At 42.0% G+C, this 17394-nt stretch overlaps 1 protein-coding gene across 1 annotated transcript in view; it reads right to left on the minus strand.

The window, feature by feature from the left end:
- ZNF236 (zinc finger protein 236) overlaps positions 1–17394 on the minus strand; it is a gene marked incomplete in the record, with an annotated part of 198678 nt that overhangs the window by 106734 nt on the left and 74550 nt on the right. Inside the window, 5 exon segments of the mRNA XM_034762494.1 lie at positions 3764–3865; positions 4582–4832; positions 5156–5416; positions 7407–7551; positions 16700–16903. Of these exon segments, the coding sequence (XP_034618385.1) occupies positions 3764–3865; positions 4582–4832; positions 5156–5416; positions 7407–7551; positions 16700–16903 (963 nt within the window).

Below are 17394 nucleotides of genomic sequence, written 5' to 3' on the forward strand. Positions count from 1 at the left end.
TGTATCCCATTTGCACCGTGCATAAGACCCAACAGTCTGATGTTATACGGGATCACGCATGGTAGAAGTGGGACAACTGGTTCAAGAAACATGGGGAAGGATCTGGGAGCTGGATTGGTACACTGTCCTCAAGCGCACCTTCAAAACCCCTGCTTGTTTCCAGGCTGGAGCTTGCCCTGGCCCTGGTCAGGCATGTTGTTCTGCCTGCGCCTATTGTCCCTGCTCCTGTCTAGGACAAGGCTGGTACTGCCGAGGCGGTTGAGGCTTGAACGACTTCCCAATGGGGTGTACATTCCCAATGACTTGAGGGTTGCCCGGGAGTCTTTGAGGCTATGCAGCCTGGCATCAGTCTGATCCGAAAAGAGGCCAGACCCTTTGAAGGGAAGGTCCTGGAGGGTATTCTGGACCTCTGGCAGGAGGCTCGAAGCCGGAAGCCACGCTGAGCTTGATCGTTCTGGCTGCAGCATCTGCCGAGTCCAGAGAGGCCCGTAAAGAGGTCTTGGCTACTACTTTTCCCTCTTCTACGAGGGCCGTAAACTCAGGCTGAGAGCCCTGGGGCAAGCGGTCCTTACATTTTTGAAACTGCCACCCAGGAGTTAAAACTGTGCCTGTTCAGGATCGCCTGCTGGTTTGCGATCCGTAACTGGAGGCTCCCAGAGGAGTAGACCTTCCTTCCGAAGAGGTCCAAATGTTTAGCCTCCTTGGCCTTGGGAGCCAGGGCTTGCTGACCATGACGTTCCCGTTCATTAACGGCTGAGACAACAGGAGAATAGGGGGCCAGATGACAAAAAAGGAACTCGTAGCCCTTGGAAGGGGCAAAGTACTTCCTCTCTACCCCCTTGGCCATTGGTGTGCTGGAGGCTGAGATTTGCCAGACAGTCTTGTAGTTGGTCTGGATTGTCTTTATGAGCGGGAACGCAATTCTTGAGGGACCCTCAGGGCTTAGGAAATCCACCATAGGATCCTCCTGCTCAACCGCCTCCTCCGCCTGTAGGCCCAAGTTCTGGGCAACCCTGTGGAGCAGCTCCTGGTGCGCCCTGTGGTCAATCGGAGGTGGCCCCAACATCACAGTGCCCGCCACAGCCTCGTCTGGGAATGAGGAGGAGGTGAGGAGCTGCTGTGCCTCCTCCACCTGCCCTTCTTGCTCCTCCATATAGGCAGGGGGCACATCTGGGTCCTGTCGGGTTGATTGTCCCCGGAACAGCACCAGGCTCGGTGTCGCTTCCGCTCACCAATGCTACGGAGAAGCGTCCGGCAGTCTGGACACCGTGGCCTCCTTAGCTGTCGAGAGGTGCCTGCGCGGGGACCGGGACCGATGCACCGAATAGCCGGACCTCGAAGCTCTGGTCCCTTGCTGTTGATGATAGGCCCACAAGGTCCAAAAGGGCCATTGTCCTGGCGGGCCCCATTGGGATTGCCACACGGCCTGGGGCTCCCTGTCCGCTGGCGCCCTGTGGACGTAGCTCAAGTAGCCTGAGTCGACCTTGGACTCCGACCTTGATGGTCAAGGCGGCGCCGTGGCTTGGTGTCGTCGGGAGGCTGCAGAACAGCTCCTCACCGACCGTGATTGGCGCTTTCTGCCCAGGGCCGGCAACCTCGGCCTTATGTCCCTTGGGTGCCGGCCTAGTGACGGCGCCGGGGAGCGGTGCGCCAACAGGGCAGGTACCGCATGCTGGCCCAGTTCCTGTGCCACCAAGTCCCGCTGAATCAAGGGCATCTGGGAGTCCACAGAGGCTGAGCTTGACCGGGACCGGCACCGGGAGCAGTGCCGGGGCGGTGACCTCGAGCGGCACACCATTGCCTGCTTCCCTCTGGATTGCACCCTGGGTGATGGTACCAGAGGCTTCTCCTTGTCAGGGAGGGGGCTTGCTGCCGACAGCTCGATGAGGTACTTTGCCACCTCAAAGGTGTCTGGTGTGGAGGGCTGTTCTAGGATCTCCTCCAGCCCTTCATTGGCACTCAAACCACTTAGCCCGGGGCTCAACGGGCCTGCTGGAGCCACTGGTGCCAGTGTATGTACTGGGGCCGCACTGCCCCTCTGAGCGCCCAGTCCCTTGGAAGGCACTGCCTTCTTACACGCGTAGCGCCCCCTGTCACCTTTTGGTTGCCCTTTTGACCACGCTGGAGAGGTCAAACGGTGTTGGGGCCTGTCCTGCTTCCTTGGTGCCACAGGCTTATGGTGCCCCACCGGCGCCGGATCACGGACTGACGCCGGGGCACTACGCGCTGAGGACGCCGGCGCCAAAGATAGATGATCCGAGGCCGAAGGTTGCAGCGCAGCCTCCATGAGTAGCTGCTTGAGGCGAAAGTCTCTTTCTTTCTATCTTAGTCCTGGGCTTGAATGCCTTATAGATCTTGCAGCACTCAGTCTGGTGCGCTTCCCCCAAATAACAGAGACACGAGTCGTGGGGATCACTAATCGCCATAGGCTTGTGGCACGTGGCACGAGCCTTAAACCCATGGGCCTGCGGCATGTCCCGCAGCCCAGGGTTGGTGCGGGAAGCAACTTCCAGACACCTCTAACAAAGGAGGCTTAAGTATCTAACAACTAAGAAGTGCTAACTAACTACTGAGAACTGCTACAACTGTGCTAAGGGATCACTCGCAAGTGAGCGAGCGAGTTGTTCCAATGCTGCCACGGATGGTAAGAAGGAATTGAGGGGGGGGGGGTCGGATCGGCAGGGGTATATATGCACCGGCATGGAGGTGCCATTCTAGGGGGCCCCCCTGCCGACCTGACAGGAGCCGCTAAGGGAAAACGTTTCCAATGTCCGTACACGCAGCCCGTGCTCACCTAATGTGGAATGCACGTGAACAAGAACTCAAAGAAGAACATGCAAAATTATTATGCTTCCTTTAAAAATGTATTTTACAGCTTCTTCAAAAAGCTCTAATGTTAAGGCATCTAAAATGATTAGTTCAGGGATCCAGCCAGTTCTATTATCCTTCCCTCACTCACTCTAATACCATCAGATTTACACTACTTGCCCAACCTTGATAACATCCCCCCAAAATTTGCAAAAATGCATGTAAACATCAAAATAATAAATTAATAGGAGATTTTTGACTTTTGCATATACACCCTGATATAACACTGTCCTCGGGAGCCAAAAAATCTTACCAGGTTATAGGTGAAACCGCATTATATCGAACTTGCTTTGATCCACTGGAGCGCGCAGCCCCGCCTCCCCGGAGCACTGCTTTACCGTGTTATACTGAATTTGTGTTATATCGGGTCGCGTTATATCGGGGTAGAGGTGTATTTTTGCAAATTTTAAAGGGCACTGCTATGGCAGTATGTAAATTTGATAAACTAATGCTGTGCATTTTAATACCTGGTGCTTTTTCATCAATAATCTCAAAGTGCTTTACAGACATTAAGTAAGCCTCAACGCCTTTGTTGTTTAGTTGAGACAGAAGATTCTATGAAGACTGCTCATGATCACTCAAACTAGGAACAGAATACAAAATGCCTGACTATAAATCTCATGCTGTAAACACTAGATAGAGATCATTTTAAAGGAAAACCTAGATAAGTTTAAATAGCCGAAAACTCATTTTTTTCAGATCACAAGGTCTATTTTCAAAATAGTTAAGATCAGGTTTTCAGTAGGTCTCTTTATTGTGCATGCACGAATTGGACAGCTAAACACATGGTTACCCATATTCTGTGTGCACAGAATTGAAGCTTTTAATAATTCTAACACTTTAGGGCCAAATTTACTAAGAGCTCTAATTTTAAAATGTTTTATCTATAACTAACCTTGTGATAACCCTTGCTGATCAAATGACTGCTGTGTTAGAGTTTGCTGTTCAAATTGATTGATGTTCTCCTGTAAAGCATGTTGGGATGTCACAAACCTATCTGAAATCAGGAACATAAATTCAAAAAAAGAAAATGTAAATTAATTAGGTAGATATACAATTAGTCAGAAGTAAATTTATTTAATATGTCATTATTCAAGCTTTTAAAATAAAAAAGATTTTAAAATTATCTTTCAGGTGCAGTCCTGCAGATTTAAATCTTTAGGTGTTGTATTGGTTTTTTTTTTTTTTTTTTTAAGTTTTAATTTTTTTAATCAACTCTACTGATCAACTGCGAACAAAAACATCTCATTTACCAGATCTACATAACTTTCTGATACTGGCAGTGGCAACTAACACAATATTTTGTATTCTTTCCATCAACTGTGCACGTGTGCTTTGAGAACAACCTGAAAAGTTGTGCTGGAAGATGGTGATTTAGAAAAAAAAATGTTTGTATAAAGTATCACATAGCATATTTTTGTGATATATTGTTTAGATTTGTTTGCCAAATAGAAATGGGTAAGGGTTAATATACAATATTTTATATTTCCCAGTATATTTTACACAATTATGAAAGGTAAGAAAAATTAAGTCATTTATATAAATTTTAAGTAATTATTGTACACTTTTACGGAAAGTATATGTTTTTCTAAACCATTATTTCAGATGTCTTAAAACCAAATTCATAAAAGTTTTCAAGATAAAATCATTTAAGAACTTCACCTAAAACTGATTTTTTCCATTAGTGTAGTTTTTGATGTTCTGAATATATACCTTCATCTTGCTCTAAAGGTTGGTCAGTCAATTGTTGTCCCAGTCCTGTTTCTTCTGTGGCTACCACCTGCTGCTGGTCTAGTTCTAAAATAGCTTCCTGATCTGTAGTGACAGCTTCTGGCTGCTGCAACTCATCACTTTCAATCTCTACTTGCATCTGAGTGGAAACATGAATGCTCTGCTGATCTACTGTTGAATCATCTATTGAAGCAGCTTGCTGGTGCTGCTGAAGCTGCTGTGCAAGCTCATACCTGAGAATGAAAGGAGAGATCTTTTATTAGCAAATGATGCACACACACCTAGACACTATTTTAGTGCTTTATTTGACCTTTTTACTATTTTATCATCATTGTACTAAAGCAGTGCCTAGGAGCTTCAGTTGTAGACCAAGACCCATTATGTTAGATGCTAACAAGGGCTTTTTCCTAATTAATTATGCCAAATTACTCTTAACTCTTTTAGAACCCAGATAACAATACATAGCTCCTAAATCAAAGCTAGGTTTCAAGGAAGCTTTAAGGATGAACTACTGCAATGTAATGACAGAGTTTAAAAAAAAAAGTTTTATACCTACCTATGAGTTTTCATGTGCTTTTTGCAGTTTAATGAAGTTTTGAATGTTTTTTGACAATATGGACACATATATGGTCGAAGATCATTATGGATCCCCATGTGTCGCCTGAGGCTACCACCAGTAGTGAAAGCCCCATTACATATAAGACACTTAAAAGCTTTCAATCCAGTATGAGTTCTAATATGCGCTTTTAGCACTCCAGCCGAGACAAAACCTCTTCCGCACTGAGAACACTTAAATGGCTTCTCACCAGTGTGTGATCTTTTAAAAAAGATAAAAAAAGCAAAAGCACAAATTGGGTTTGATTTCTCAATGTCATTAACAGCAAAATAAGAAAAAACATAACCAAAGAACATCTAACATTTTGTTCAACAAAACCTGAAAATAAGTTTAAAAATGGTTATATAATTACACTTAAGCACGTAATTATAGGCAGAGTCGGTAGAAACTTCTCACTTACAACTTTGCCTAACTTAAAATATTTGAGCTGAAATTCTGCAGGCCAACCTTCTGCCTATGGCTGATTGTTAAGTACTACTACTACTGGAAAATTTCAGCTAACACAATTCAGCCATTTCCAAGAATGAAGTCAGGAAAAAATGCTGGTGACTTTTTTTGACCTCTAGTGCCACCATGTTTGGAGCAGGGACTTGAAATTGGGCTGGGGTAGCCTTTATATCCAGGATATGCCTTTTGCTGTTCCCATGAAAATACATGCAAATTTAGTCAACTCTTTGAAAAAATCTCAGTCTGCAAATGCTCAGTTGAGACTTGCAGCTAAATTCCCTGAAGTTTTTGTCCACTGTGAGCGTACTCCAACTCAGGGCTGAGTAGGCCCTGGGCTGCTGTGAGCTGAAAGCAGAGGGACTGTCTCTTCTGTGCGCACACCCCCCTCCCCAACCTGATTGGGTCCAGCAGCTCCCTAATTAAAATGCAGAGTCAGACTGGGATGGGGGGAGGGGCAGATTGGGAGAAGGAACGAGGGCAGGAAAATGCAACTAAGAAGTGGGATATTGAAACTGGTAGCCAGTGGGTGAAGGTGAAGACTGAGATCAGATGAGGAGCTGATGGGGAGGGAAACCGAGACTAGCTGTGCAAGGAGACCGGGGCATGTATGAGAAGCCTGAGTGGTAGAGAATGGAACTGGAACTAAGGAGACATGACTGGATCAAGCACAATTTGGAAGCGATGGGGCACAAAGGATTACTCTTGTAGGAGAGGGGAAGTAGAATTGGCAGAACAGTATGACTACTACACCACACTCCCTATAGAGCCTGGAATGGAATCCAATACTCCTGAGTCTCACCATTCCTCTATCCGCAAATACCTGTGAAACTACTAGCAAAATGTGTATCTCATCCCCTACTAGTGCTGATCCACAGAGAGGATGACAACCTACTATTGCTGTAAATAACCTCAGTTAGCTCAAAAGGCAGAGGTCTGTGTAGTGGATCTAAAGGTTTCAACTCTGCAGATGAACCATGTGGGTGCCAATATGATGACAAATGAAAATTTGTTTTTCCAATTTGCTTTTTTTTAAAAACCAAGAAATTACACACACACCCCATTCACACAAAGCCCATACACCCCATTCACACAAAGCCGACCTTCAAAAAACATTAAGGTTGTAAAGTCAAGCACTAAAAAGTTTGGAAATGCCAGAATTAAGATTGCCTGTTTAACCTTATGGTCTTTAATTACACGATCAGATTTTTCCCCACAGGAATTATACTGCATGCATAATGCATACCCGAAATTATTTCTTGAATTTAACTTCAAACAACCAGTAAGAAAGTATGCAACTGATAACCACTAGCTGTGAACTGTGTGCACAGAAGAATGTGCATGCAGTTCCAAGCCCAGTTAAACACATAATTGGCTCCTTTAACATAACTCACTCAATTCGTGCAGTAAATGTTCATACAACTGCTTGCACATTTTTGTACATAATTTAGAAAAATCAGGCGCTTAAGAGTCAATAGGATAAATTCTGCACTAATATCCCCAAGCAACCCCACTGACATTGATGGCAGTGCACAGCGTACAAGTTAGCCAAAAATCTCGACCAACCTGACTGCTTAAAGTTAATTCTATAGTTTCACTAGCTAAGGACAGCAAGATAATAAAGCTGAAGCCTTAGCTAAGGATTCCTATATAAACACCTCCCACAAATTATTCTTCCATTTTAACTGTCCTCACATTAAATAAATTTTATTAAATACATTTCCTTTCTCTTTTGTGTTTATTTTACCTGATATGTTGCTTAAGATGGCAAGATTTTTTATATGCTCGATTGCAGTAATAACACTTGTATGGCCTGTCTGCTTCATTTCCAAAACTATTATTAAAATAACTTTGGAAAAACTGGCTATTCCTTGGGATTGGCTGGATAAGACCTGCATGTATAAAACAAAAAGGGATCATTTGGTAAAGCTGCAATGGTATAAAGAGATTAACCATTTTTAAAAACAATACATATTATTAAATATAATAAATCGGTAGTAACAGAAAAAAAAACCTAAACATTTTTACAGTATCTATTTAAAATTACGTGTGGTACCTTAGCTGCACAATTCCTTCTAGCACTAGTGGCTCTAGCCCCTTATAATCCTATATGTAATAATATAATCCTAGGAGTCCATATTAGACATTTATTTTCAACAAAATCCAAAATAAATTCAATAAAACCCAATTTATTTACTAATTCACTACCAACTGACTGAAGTCCTATATACGGATCTTATTTCAGTCATTTCACATGACACTTTAATTAGCTAGATTTCATTTTGTCCCACTGCTGTGTAATTTTGTTGCATGAGATTTAACTGGAAGAGTTTATATAAGTGATACCCCATCACTGCAGCACTGGTCTTCCTCACATTACATAAAACCTACATTTGAAACAGAGAATGGAAATTACCAATGCTTCTTTGCCCAACATCTACCTCCACTAATTGGTGGTTATCTTTTCAGTGTCATTAGAAATTCATTGGGGGAAAAAAATGAACAAACCTTATTTAAACAGATGCTGTTTATACACTGTACCCTGGAGACAGCCAACTTCAGCTCTGCAAAATGAGGAGAGTTCCTGCTACTAACTGTCCAAGTCTTAGTCTTAGAAGATACACAAAAGAACCCTTCTCAAATGATGTGACAGAATGTGGGGTAGTAGCAGATTTCTCAACTAAAAAGGTCCAAAACCATTCACACATCTTTGAACCGAAAATAGAGTACTGTGCATAGCAGTAGTGTGCAATCTTGTAAAAAGTTACTGTACAAGTTACTTTTTTACTAAGAGGCTACATAAATCTGTTTGTGCTGCTTAAATTCACAGAAATAGCCAGTTTTTGCCATCTTCTAGCTCAGGGGTTTTCAAACTTCATTGCACTGCGACCCAGTTCTGACAACAAAAACTACTACACAACCCCAGTGTCCTGTATTACTCTAGATTCTAGAGTCTAGAATCAGGAGCATTAGGGGGCGGTTAGCAGGATAATTGCCCTTGGCCCCATTCCACAGGGGGCCGAGCAAAGCTAAGTTGCTCATGTGTTGGCTTCAACCCCGAGCAATGGAGCTCAGGCTTCATCTTCCAGCCCTGGCAGCAGGAAATCTAACACCACCCCAGGCGACCCCATTAAAAGAAACTCGTGACCCACTTTGGGGTCACGACTAGGGTGACCAGATGTCCCAATTTTGGGGTCTTGTTCTTATATAGGCTCCTATTACCCCCCACCCCCACCCCGATTTTTCACATTTGCTGTCTGGTCACCCTAGTCACAACCCACAGTTTGAGAACCACTGTTCCAGCTCTTCAGGCTGCCCACCCATCATTCTTCCTAACAGGTGTTTTATTTCTCCCCACAAAGGGAAGTTTAGAGGGTTTCTTCTGCCTGGCTCCATACTGCTAACCTTGAAGGTAAGAGCATGAGAGGAGAGGAACATCCTTTGGGATTAAAAACAGCAGCTAAGAAGAGAATATGTGACCAATGAATTTCTTTCAGCACTGTTTTGGAAGGGATGGGAGGAGAACCAGGAGAGGCCTACAGGAAATGATCTGCGTCTTCTAAATCAAGCAGGAACAGAGCTTCCCTTGGCAAGTGCCTTTCCTGCTGTGCAGTTCCTAAACCTTGATAGAAGTAGAGCTCCTCTCAGTAGAGACTTAACAACTATAGATGGCAATTGCCTCCTCCTGCAAACCTATCTTTGCCCTCTCCAAAATAGTTTTTCTATCCACTTTCTTGCAACTTAGGATCCATATCACAGTGGTATGGAGATACCATATCAATTTTCAAATTGTACAGGTGGCTCCGCACAAATTAGTATTTGGAGATCTCTCTCTCACACACACACACACACACACATACACACTCACTACAGGCAGGTGTACAGTAGTGGAAAAGCATGTGTCCAGTCCACACTAGAACCATCACTCATGCTACCACTGGCACTCAAAAAAATATTTGGAAAAGTAATGAAAATTCCTACTGTGAACATAGCCAAATATTCTCTAATTATATCTATAATTGATCAGATGAATGAGAAAATGTTTGAGGTAGCCAGGCAAGACAAGAGACACTTTACCCAGGATGCAGCAACTTAACCAGATATTTTTGAGAACTTATTCTTTAAAATAACATTTCTTCCCAACCAAAGGCAGGAATAAATAGTATTGGACATCAGTCAAATTCATAAAAATGACTGAAGTCATAATGGCACTTTTTGGTCAATACTTTAATAAAAAATACCATAGGGAACATATAAAGAAACCTGCCTTAAAATATCTGGACCCAAGAGCAAACGAATGAATAAATGAATAAATAAATGGATGAATGAAAAATATTTTCAACAAAAAATAAAACCTACGTCTTTTTAATTTTCTGTCAAGAAACAGTTCAACCATACCACCAACACAGAGCAAAGACATTTGCAGCTTGGAATTTCTTGTCACCATTCACAGAAAAGAAAATGATAGTTCTCAGAACACTTAAATGTCACCAGAGGGAAGGTGCATGTGCCACCTGTTGGAGGAGTAGTAGAAGTTCAGATTCCTACACAGCACATTTCAAACCGGGTAACGTGCAAGAATTACAATATATCTGTAACAAAAAACAACTACTTTTCCATATATTTCACAATTCTTAACATTTAGAAATGTGCAATTTAATCAAATCAATCTAATCACTGAAGACATTTTAATTCCACCACAGAACAAAATATGCTTCTATTTCTTCTTTGGTCTAAAAAATAAAGTTACATAGTTGTACTTGAAATTCACTCCTGGCTGATCTGAATATTATACCCTATGACTAAATGTTTTGATGTAGTCTAACATGATTAGTGTCAAGAGATTCTTAAAACAAAAAAATTTAGGAGGGTGTGGAACCAACATGTATATATTCCTTTTACAAAGGGAAAAAAGATTTTACAAATTGAATAGGCAAACTGTCTTCTCTAAAATATTAGCAACCTTTAAGAATTCTTAAAACCAACAGAAGCACAATGATCTTTCCAGACAAGCAATGATAATAGAGTAAGGATACTATCAAAATACAAAAAAAGCAAATGCACTACTGTGTACAGAGTGGCTATGGACTGCACACTAGACAAGGCAGAGGAGAAAGTGACAGATCATTAGTGAAGTTAACAGGACTGGAAAGATTCATTTTGCTACATCACATATCAAAACATGAGCATCTAAATTTCATAGCGCACTCAGTGATCCCCTGTTCAGTCACTGATTTGCAGTGGCAGTAATGAATTCTATAATGTTCTCAATGGAAAGAACTGACCTAAGAAGAGAAAACTGTTACTAACCTGTTCTGTAACTGTTGTTCTTTGAGATGTGTTGCACATGTCCATTCCACTTCAGATGTGCACACCCAGTGCACAAAAGCTGAAGATTTTTCCCTTTGTGGTACCTATGGATTTTTCCCTTTGTGATACACAGGTGGTCTTTGCTGCTCCATGCTGCTGCACAATGGTATAACGGTGGAGCCACCTCCACCCCCTCAGTTCCTTCTTACCAGACAGACTCCAATAGAAGTGGGAAGGAGGGTGGGTCATGGAGTGGACATGTGCAGCACATCTTGAAGAACAGTTATAGTAAAGGTTAGTAACTGTTTTTTCTTCTTTGATTGAATGCACATGTCCACCCTATTTCAGATGACTCCAAAGCAGTTCAAACTCCAGGTGTCATTCGTAGTCTACCTGAACAAGGACTAAAGAACTACTTGAGCCAAAAAAGCTGCATAACCTGTATGAGATCCTGTAGAGTGCGCTCCAATCCTGCCTGGAAGGGGCACATTGGCAATATAATAGTACAGGCATAAGCAGGACAAAATCCTCTGCGCTGAGAATGAAAGGCCTTTCATCCTGTCCACAACTGAGACGAACATGATCTAAAAGACCTAGTTCTATCCAAGCAAAAAGCCAATACCCTTCTGACATCCAAGGCATGGAGCCTCTCCTCACCCTTATGAGAATGAGGATTAGCAAAGAATGTCAGTAAATATATGGCTTGATTGAGGTGGAATTCCGATACTACTATAGTCGGGAATTTCAGATGCAGACATAATTATTTTTCCCTTTGTGATACACCCAAACTGCGTAAAGAGGCTCAGCTATCAATGCTCCTAATTCTGCAACCCTTCTTGCAGAGTTAATAGCTACTAAAAATGATACTTTCGTAGAGAGCTGCAGCAAAGAGTAGGTAGCCATCAGTTCAAAGGGCGGACCCATCAACCTTGTCAGCAGCACATTTATTTCTCCAGGGAAAAATATGGAACAAGGTTTCAGATGGAACAAGCAGTCCAAACCCTGTAGACGGAGGTTCAGATATGTAAAACACCCATCTCCTTTGACCCTAAGGAGACTCATTTCCACTTCAACAGGTAAGCATACCTAGTAGATGTCTTTCACCTATTCGGGAGAACATTTGGTACATTCCTTGAACACCCTGCCTCCTGAAGCATTAACAATGGCTGTAAGATGGAGAGCAGCCAAGTGGAGATGTAGAGGCGATCGAGGTCCTGGGAGATCAGGGTAGGTTTCAGAGGTAGGGTCAAACGAGCCCTGGCTGAGAGACTCAGCAGACTGGAGAGCCAATGCTGGCAAGGCCACACTGGAGCTATGTGGATCATGCAAGCATGAACCTGCTTTAGCTAAAGCAACACTCTGGAAAGGAGCAAAATGGGGGAGAAGAAGAGGGAGGCAGGCATACATCAGATTGCCTTTCCGAGACAGTAGGCAAGCATCCATCAGAGTTCCCTACCTGTGCCTTGCCCTTGAACAAAAGAGCTGAGACGTTCTGTTGAGATGAATAGCAAAACAGGTGTATGTGAGGGACCCCCTAGATCTTAGGAATCTCTTGTGGCTTTAATGGATTGCCACATTGAATCTCACAATATCCGGCCTGAAAAACCACTTGTGATCTCTGCTGAATGATCTGTTCAGGGCAATTAGATGTATGGTATTGGTGATACAAAACTCCAGAAGATCTATTGCTTCTTAACAGAAAATCTGATCTGGGCCCTCTTTGTCCTTCCATGTAGAACATCAATGTAATGTTGTCCATGACAACCTGTAAAGTCTCTTTCTTGACGTGAGGGAAAAAAGCTCGACAGGCCAGATGAACAGCCCTCCAAGCTAGAAAAAAAGCAACTGTAACCAAAGTCAATGTGGGTAAGGAAGGGCAAAAAACTCCCATACACATGTTGGCTGGATTTATCCACTAGTCCAATGAGGCTAGTACTCCTGCAGGTACTTGAATGAGCATATCCAATGGGTGATGAGCCAGGGAGTACAATGAGTTTAACCAGCTCGGCAACTTTCTGAAACAAAGTCTGGCATGTTGAACCACATATGTGCAGGAGGACATGTGCCCCAGAAGTCTGAAGCAGGTGGGTTTTTGTTGTTGTTTTTGTAGCTGTTTATGAGCTTTGAGATCTACGGAAATGTTTAATATTGTCTGGAATGGCTGCGGAAGGAATGGCCTGTAGAATCTGGGACGACCCCATAAGTTCTATTCTCTGAACTGGGGAGAACAGTGACTTGTCCTTTTTATCAACAGATCCAGAACCCTGAAAAGGGATCAGTTCCTGGATAGACTGACTTTTACTTGGAGCTTGGCTCAACCTTGTAACAGTCAGTCATCCAGGTAAGGAAATATTTGCATATCTGCTTTCCTCAGGAATAAAGCTACCACAGCAATGCGTTCTGTAAACACAGGAAAGCAGACAGCCAAAGGATAGGACCATGAACTAATAATGAATATGGTTGACCAGAAATCTTAGGAATCTCTTGTGGCTTTAATGGATTGCCACATGGAAATGTGTGTCTTTCAAGTCAAGGGCAACATACCAGTTGCCATGATCAGGAAGGGAATACTGGAGGTTAGGGTTATCATTTTAAACCTTATTTTCTTTATATGGTAGTTCAAATTTTGCAAGTTTTGCAAATTTTCCCAGAGTACACCCTGTTCTTCCCTGAGTGCTTAATGGTGGATAGTACCGGGGACCTTGATCATCTAGTGGAGCCAAGTCTCAGCTGCTTGCATGAGTTTGCCCTTTTGCATTTCTTTCTTGACACCAGAGAAGGGGATCAGTACTGACTTTCAGAAGCCCTGTCCATAGGGCCACTCCTCACTGATGCCAAAGTACTCGGTGTGTGCCCTGAGTGGGAATGTTCTGAAGGGGGACAGCGGGCAACCTCCTTGAGACTGTGATGCAGTCTCATTTCTCTGTCCTTTTTTGTCCAGGGCTTGAAGTCCCTGCAATCTGGCAGAGTTTTCTAATGTGACTCCTGCCAAAGCACTTTAGGCAGGTGAACAAGGGTCTCTCACTGGCAAAGATTTTTTGCAGCTGGCACACAGCTTAAACCCCAGAGACTGATGCATATCCCTGTACTGAATGTTGGCAGCCTGAGAATAAGATGGAACCTGCTCCAAGAAAACAAAGACCAAAAAAAAAAACAAAAAAAAACCAGCAACAAAAACCACTACTAATCTAACATATGCCACTAACTATGTGCAGTAAGGAAGATAATTTTTCTGTAACGCGAGAGAAACTTGCAGTAGCAAGTCAATGTCCTCCGACTACCAAACACAGGCAGTAAAAAGGAACTGAGTGTCCAGGGTGGCTCCATCATTTATTCCATTGTGCAGTAGCATGAGGCAGCAGACGGCACCTGTGCTGCCCCCCCACAGGTACCGCTAGGGAAAAATCTCCAACTCTGGTGCACTGGGTGTGCATACCTGAACTGGAAAGGACATATGCAATCACTCGAAAAATAATTATTGATGCTTCCAAAACTCTGAACAAATGGAACTTAATTGGTCTCTATAGAATGGTAACTATAAGAAATAGTAACCACTTGAATATTATTTTTTGAGGATGGCGGCAGTCTAAATACAAGTTTGAAAAATAACTGACTGCTGAATTTACTCTGTCAATTCTAAGAAACAGCCAAGCAAATCTTATATATTCTAATTGTGTAGCAAGAAAAACCCTGAATCTCATTTTCTCTCCAAAGCTGAACAAGTAAACAATACTAAATTACTTCTCAAATAAATATAAAATATTTACAATTATTTTAATGCACAGTAACTAAAGCAGTTAAATTTAAAATACAAAATCAGCAGTAAGGATATCAACATATGTACATTAAGCTTTTCATAGGCTCTTTTTAAAAAATGCTAAAGCTTTTTTTTGTGGTAAGATAAACTCAAAAAAAGTGTTACTTCACTGTTGTTAGAACTAAAATGAACTGATCAGGCCATGTTCAAAGGAAATGAAAATGTCAAAGAGAAAAAAAATTCTGATCAGCTCAGCTCATGTGTCACTACAACAAAGTAACTGGAAGCTGCCAGATCTCCCTTGCTGGATTCACCCAGAATGGGGGTGTCTCCAGCTGGAGCAGAGCTAGCATAAACAGTTCCTATATTGCCCCTACCATCATCACCCATAGCCCGGTGCATACTGGGCTGGGGAGAGGGCATGGCTGGAGCACAGGGTTACTAACCATTTCAAGGACTAAGATTTAAAAGGTGTATTGTTAGAACATGTTTGTCACTGATTTTCAGTGAACTATGCTGGTCCTGACACAGTGACTAACTGTGCACAGTCATGTGCATTTTAAATGCAACATTTAAGAGCTTTTTAGACACTTGGGCCCAAATTCTTTTCCGTGTCCAGTCTTCGCTGCAATAGATTACCATTTGCAGCTCCTTATTTCTTAGCCAAACTCTGTGCTGGTGCTGGCATAGTTTAAGCTTAGTCTTGACTAGCATTTAAAAATGTGCTAGTCAAAAGCCTTTGCTAACATGCTCTACAACTCTATCCAATTCCTTGTCCACAGTAGAGTTTTAGAACATGTTAGCAAACACATTTTAATATCGCATCTTTAAACCCTAGTCAAGACCAAGCTTAAACTATGCCAGTACCAGCACAGAGTTTGGCTGAGAAATAAGGAGCTGCAAATGGTAATCTATTGCAGCGAAGACTGGACACGGAAAAGAATTTGGGCCCAAGTGTCTAAAAAGCTCTTAAATGTTGCATTTAAAATGCACATGACTAAACAGGACTTTTATTAAAGCTACCTTTATTATATAAAAAACTAAAATAGGATTGTAAAACTATGATATTATTGGCAGTTTCTCATTTAAAAAGAAGTATGGAGCCAATCTGATTGTTATGGCCACGTTAATATCTTTAACAATTTAATAATATTCTAGGTCTATAGTTTGATCTTTTTCATTCGAAACTCACATGGTTATTGTACTCTCGTTGGAGTTTTGAAAATAATACTATGTTTAGTATATCTAGTTTAAGGTGGTCAAAGCAGAAAACTGCCCATCACTAATGGAGTCTAAATCAACTATATTTAGGTGAAAATGTAAGTATATACCGATCATAATATCTTGTCCACTGTCACCAACCTGTTATTTACAATACAATCCTTCATCTAAAGCTGAACAACAACTAACCTTTTCCAACAAAATGGTTTTAAAAAGTGATAAATCATATAACATCCCATCCTATGCCAAAATAGAAACATGCCATGGGAGCTTTCTATAATATATTCCCATGTTAAAATGTTATCACTAATGGAACACTAATTCAACTGAGTTCACACTTACACAAAATCCACTAAAGCCATATAAAATTATAATTGTATCAAAGAATAAATGCGATTAGAATAAGGAGATTTTAGAATATGTTCTCTAAGCATTAGCTCAAAAAAACTAAAGGAAACAAATGAATATGTTTACCTTTTCTACACTGCATATTTTATAATTTTTTTTCTGTTAAACTTTATAGGATTCTATCAATAAAAAAAACTCCGTTATAAATTCATAAAATACACTTTCAATTCAAACAGCTGACAGTACAGCTTTCTCTGCAGCTGCTGAACAGTTAATTGCAGGTGCATCTTCTTGAGTGAGTTTATAGACTGTCTTTGCCCAATAGTGTACTCTACTTCATTCATATTCTAAACCCAAATTTCAGGATTACAATAAGTTACAGCACATACGAACTCAGTCTTCACCTAAATCAGTGATGAGTATGGGTTCTTGCAAAGGAATATCCGGTACTGGAACGCTGGTCTTTCCTATTCGAACTTTTGCAGGTTTACGCTGATGTCGCATCTTTCGTAGTTCAGTGTGTTTAAAGTGTGAAGCAATGTGAGTCTTTCTGTGGCCAGATGTTCTGAACTTTTTATCACAGTGAGGACAAGCAAAAGGTCTAACACCTGAAAGAGATTAAAATACATTACTTCATGGTTTACTCCCATGTCCGCAGGAACAAAAGCTATGGAATCCAAATAGTAAAATCATAACCGTGTGTTTACAGAGACTGACATGACCAAATGCGGGGAAGATGTGTGTGTTATTTTTCCTTGGGGGAAGAGAGCAGAAATGGGAGATTGTGTGTGTGCTGTTTAAGTACATGGCTAACTTAAAAGTGAAGGACAGATTAGTTCCATCCATGCTCAATAAATGAGAGGGAAACTTAGCACAAAAATTCCCAAACTGATGGAAAGAGGAAATAATGACTATGTGGCACCCTCTTCACTATCAACTACAAGCCAGTAGGAATGCCTGAAGGGTGAACTCCATGCTGGAACACCACAGAAATTGGAATCGCAGAACTACTGCACTCAGCAGCTTTCAACTCAGGTATACAAGCTTCTACCACCTTCAGGGCCAGTCCACAAACATTTTGGCACCTGAGGCAGGGAGC

This window comes from Trachemys scripta, chromosome 2, assembly GCF_013100865.1.
Source record: "Trachemys scripta elegans isolate TJP31775 chromosome 2, CAS_Tse_1.0, whole genome shotgun sequence".
NCBI lineage: Eukaryota > Metazoa > Chordata > Testudines > Emydidae > Trachemys > Trachemys scripta.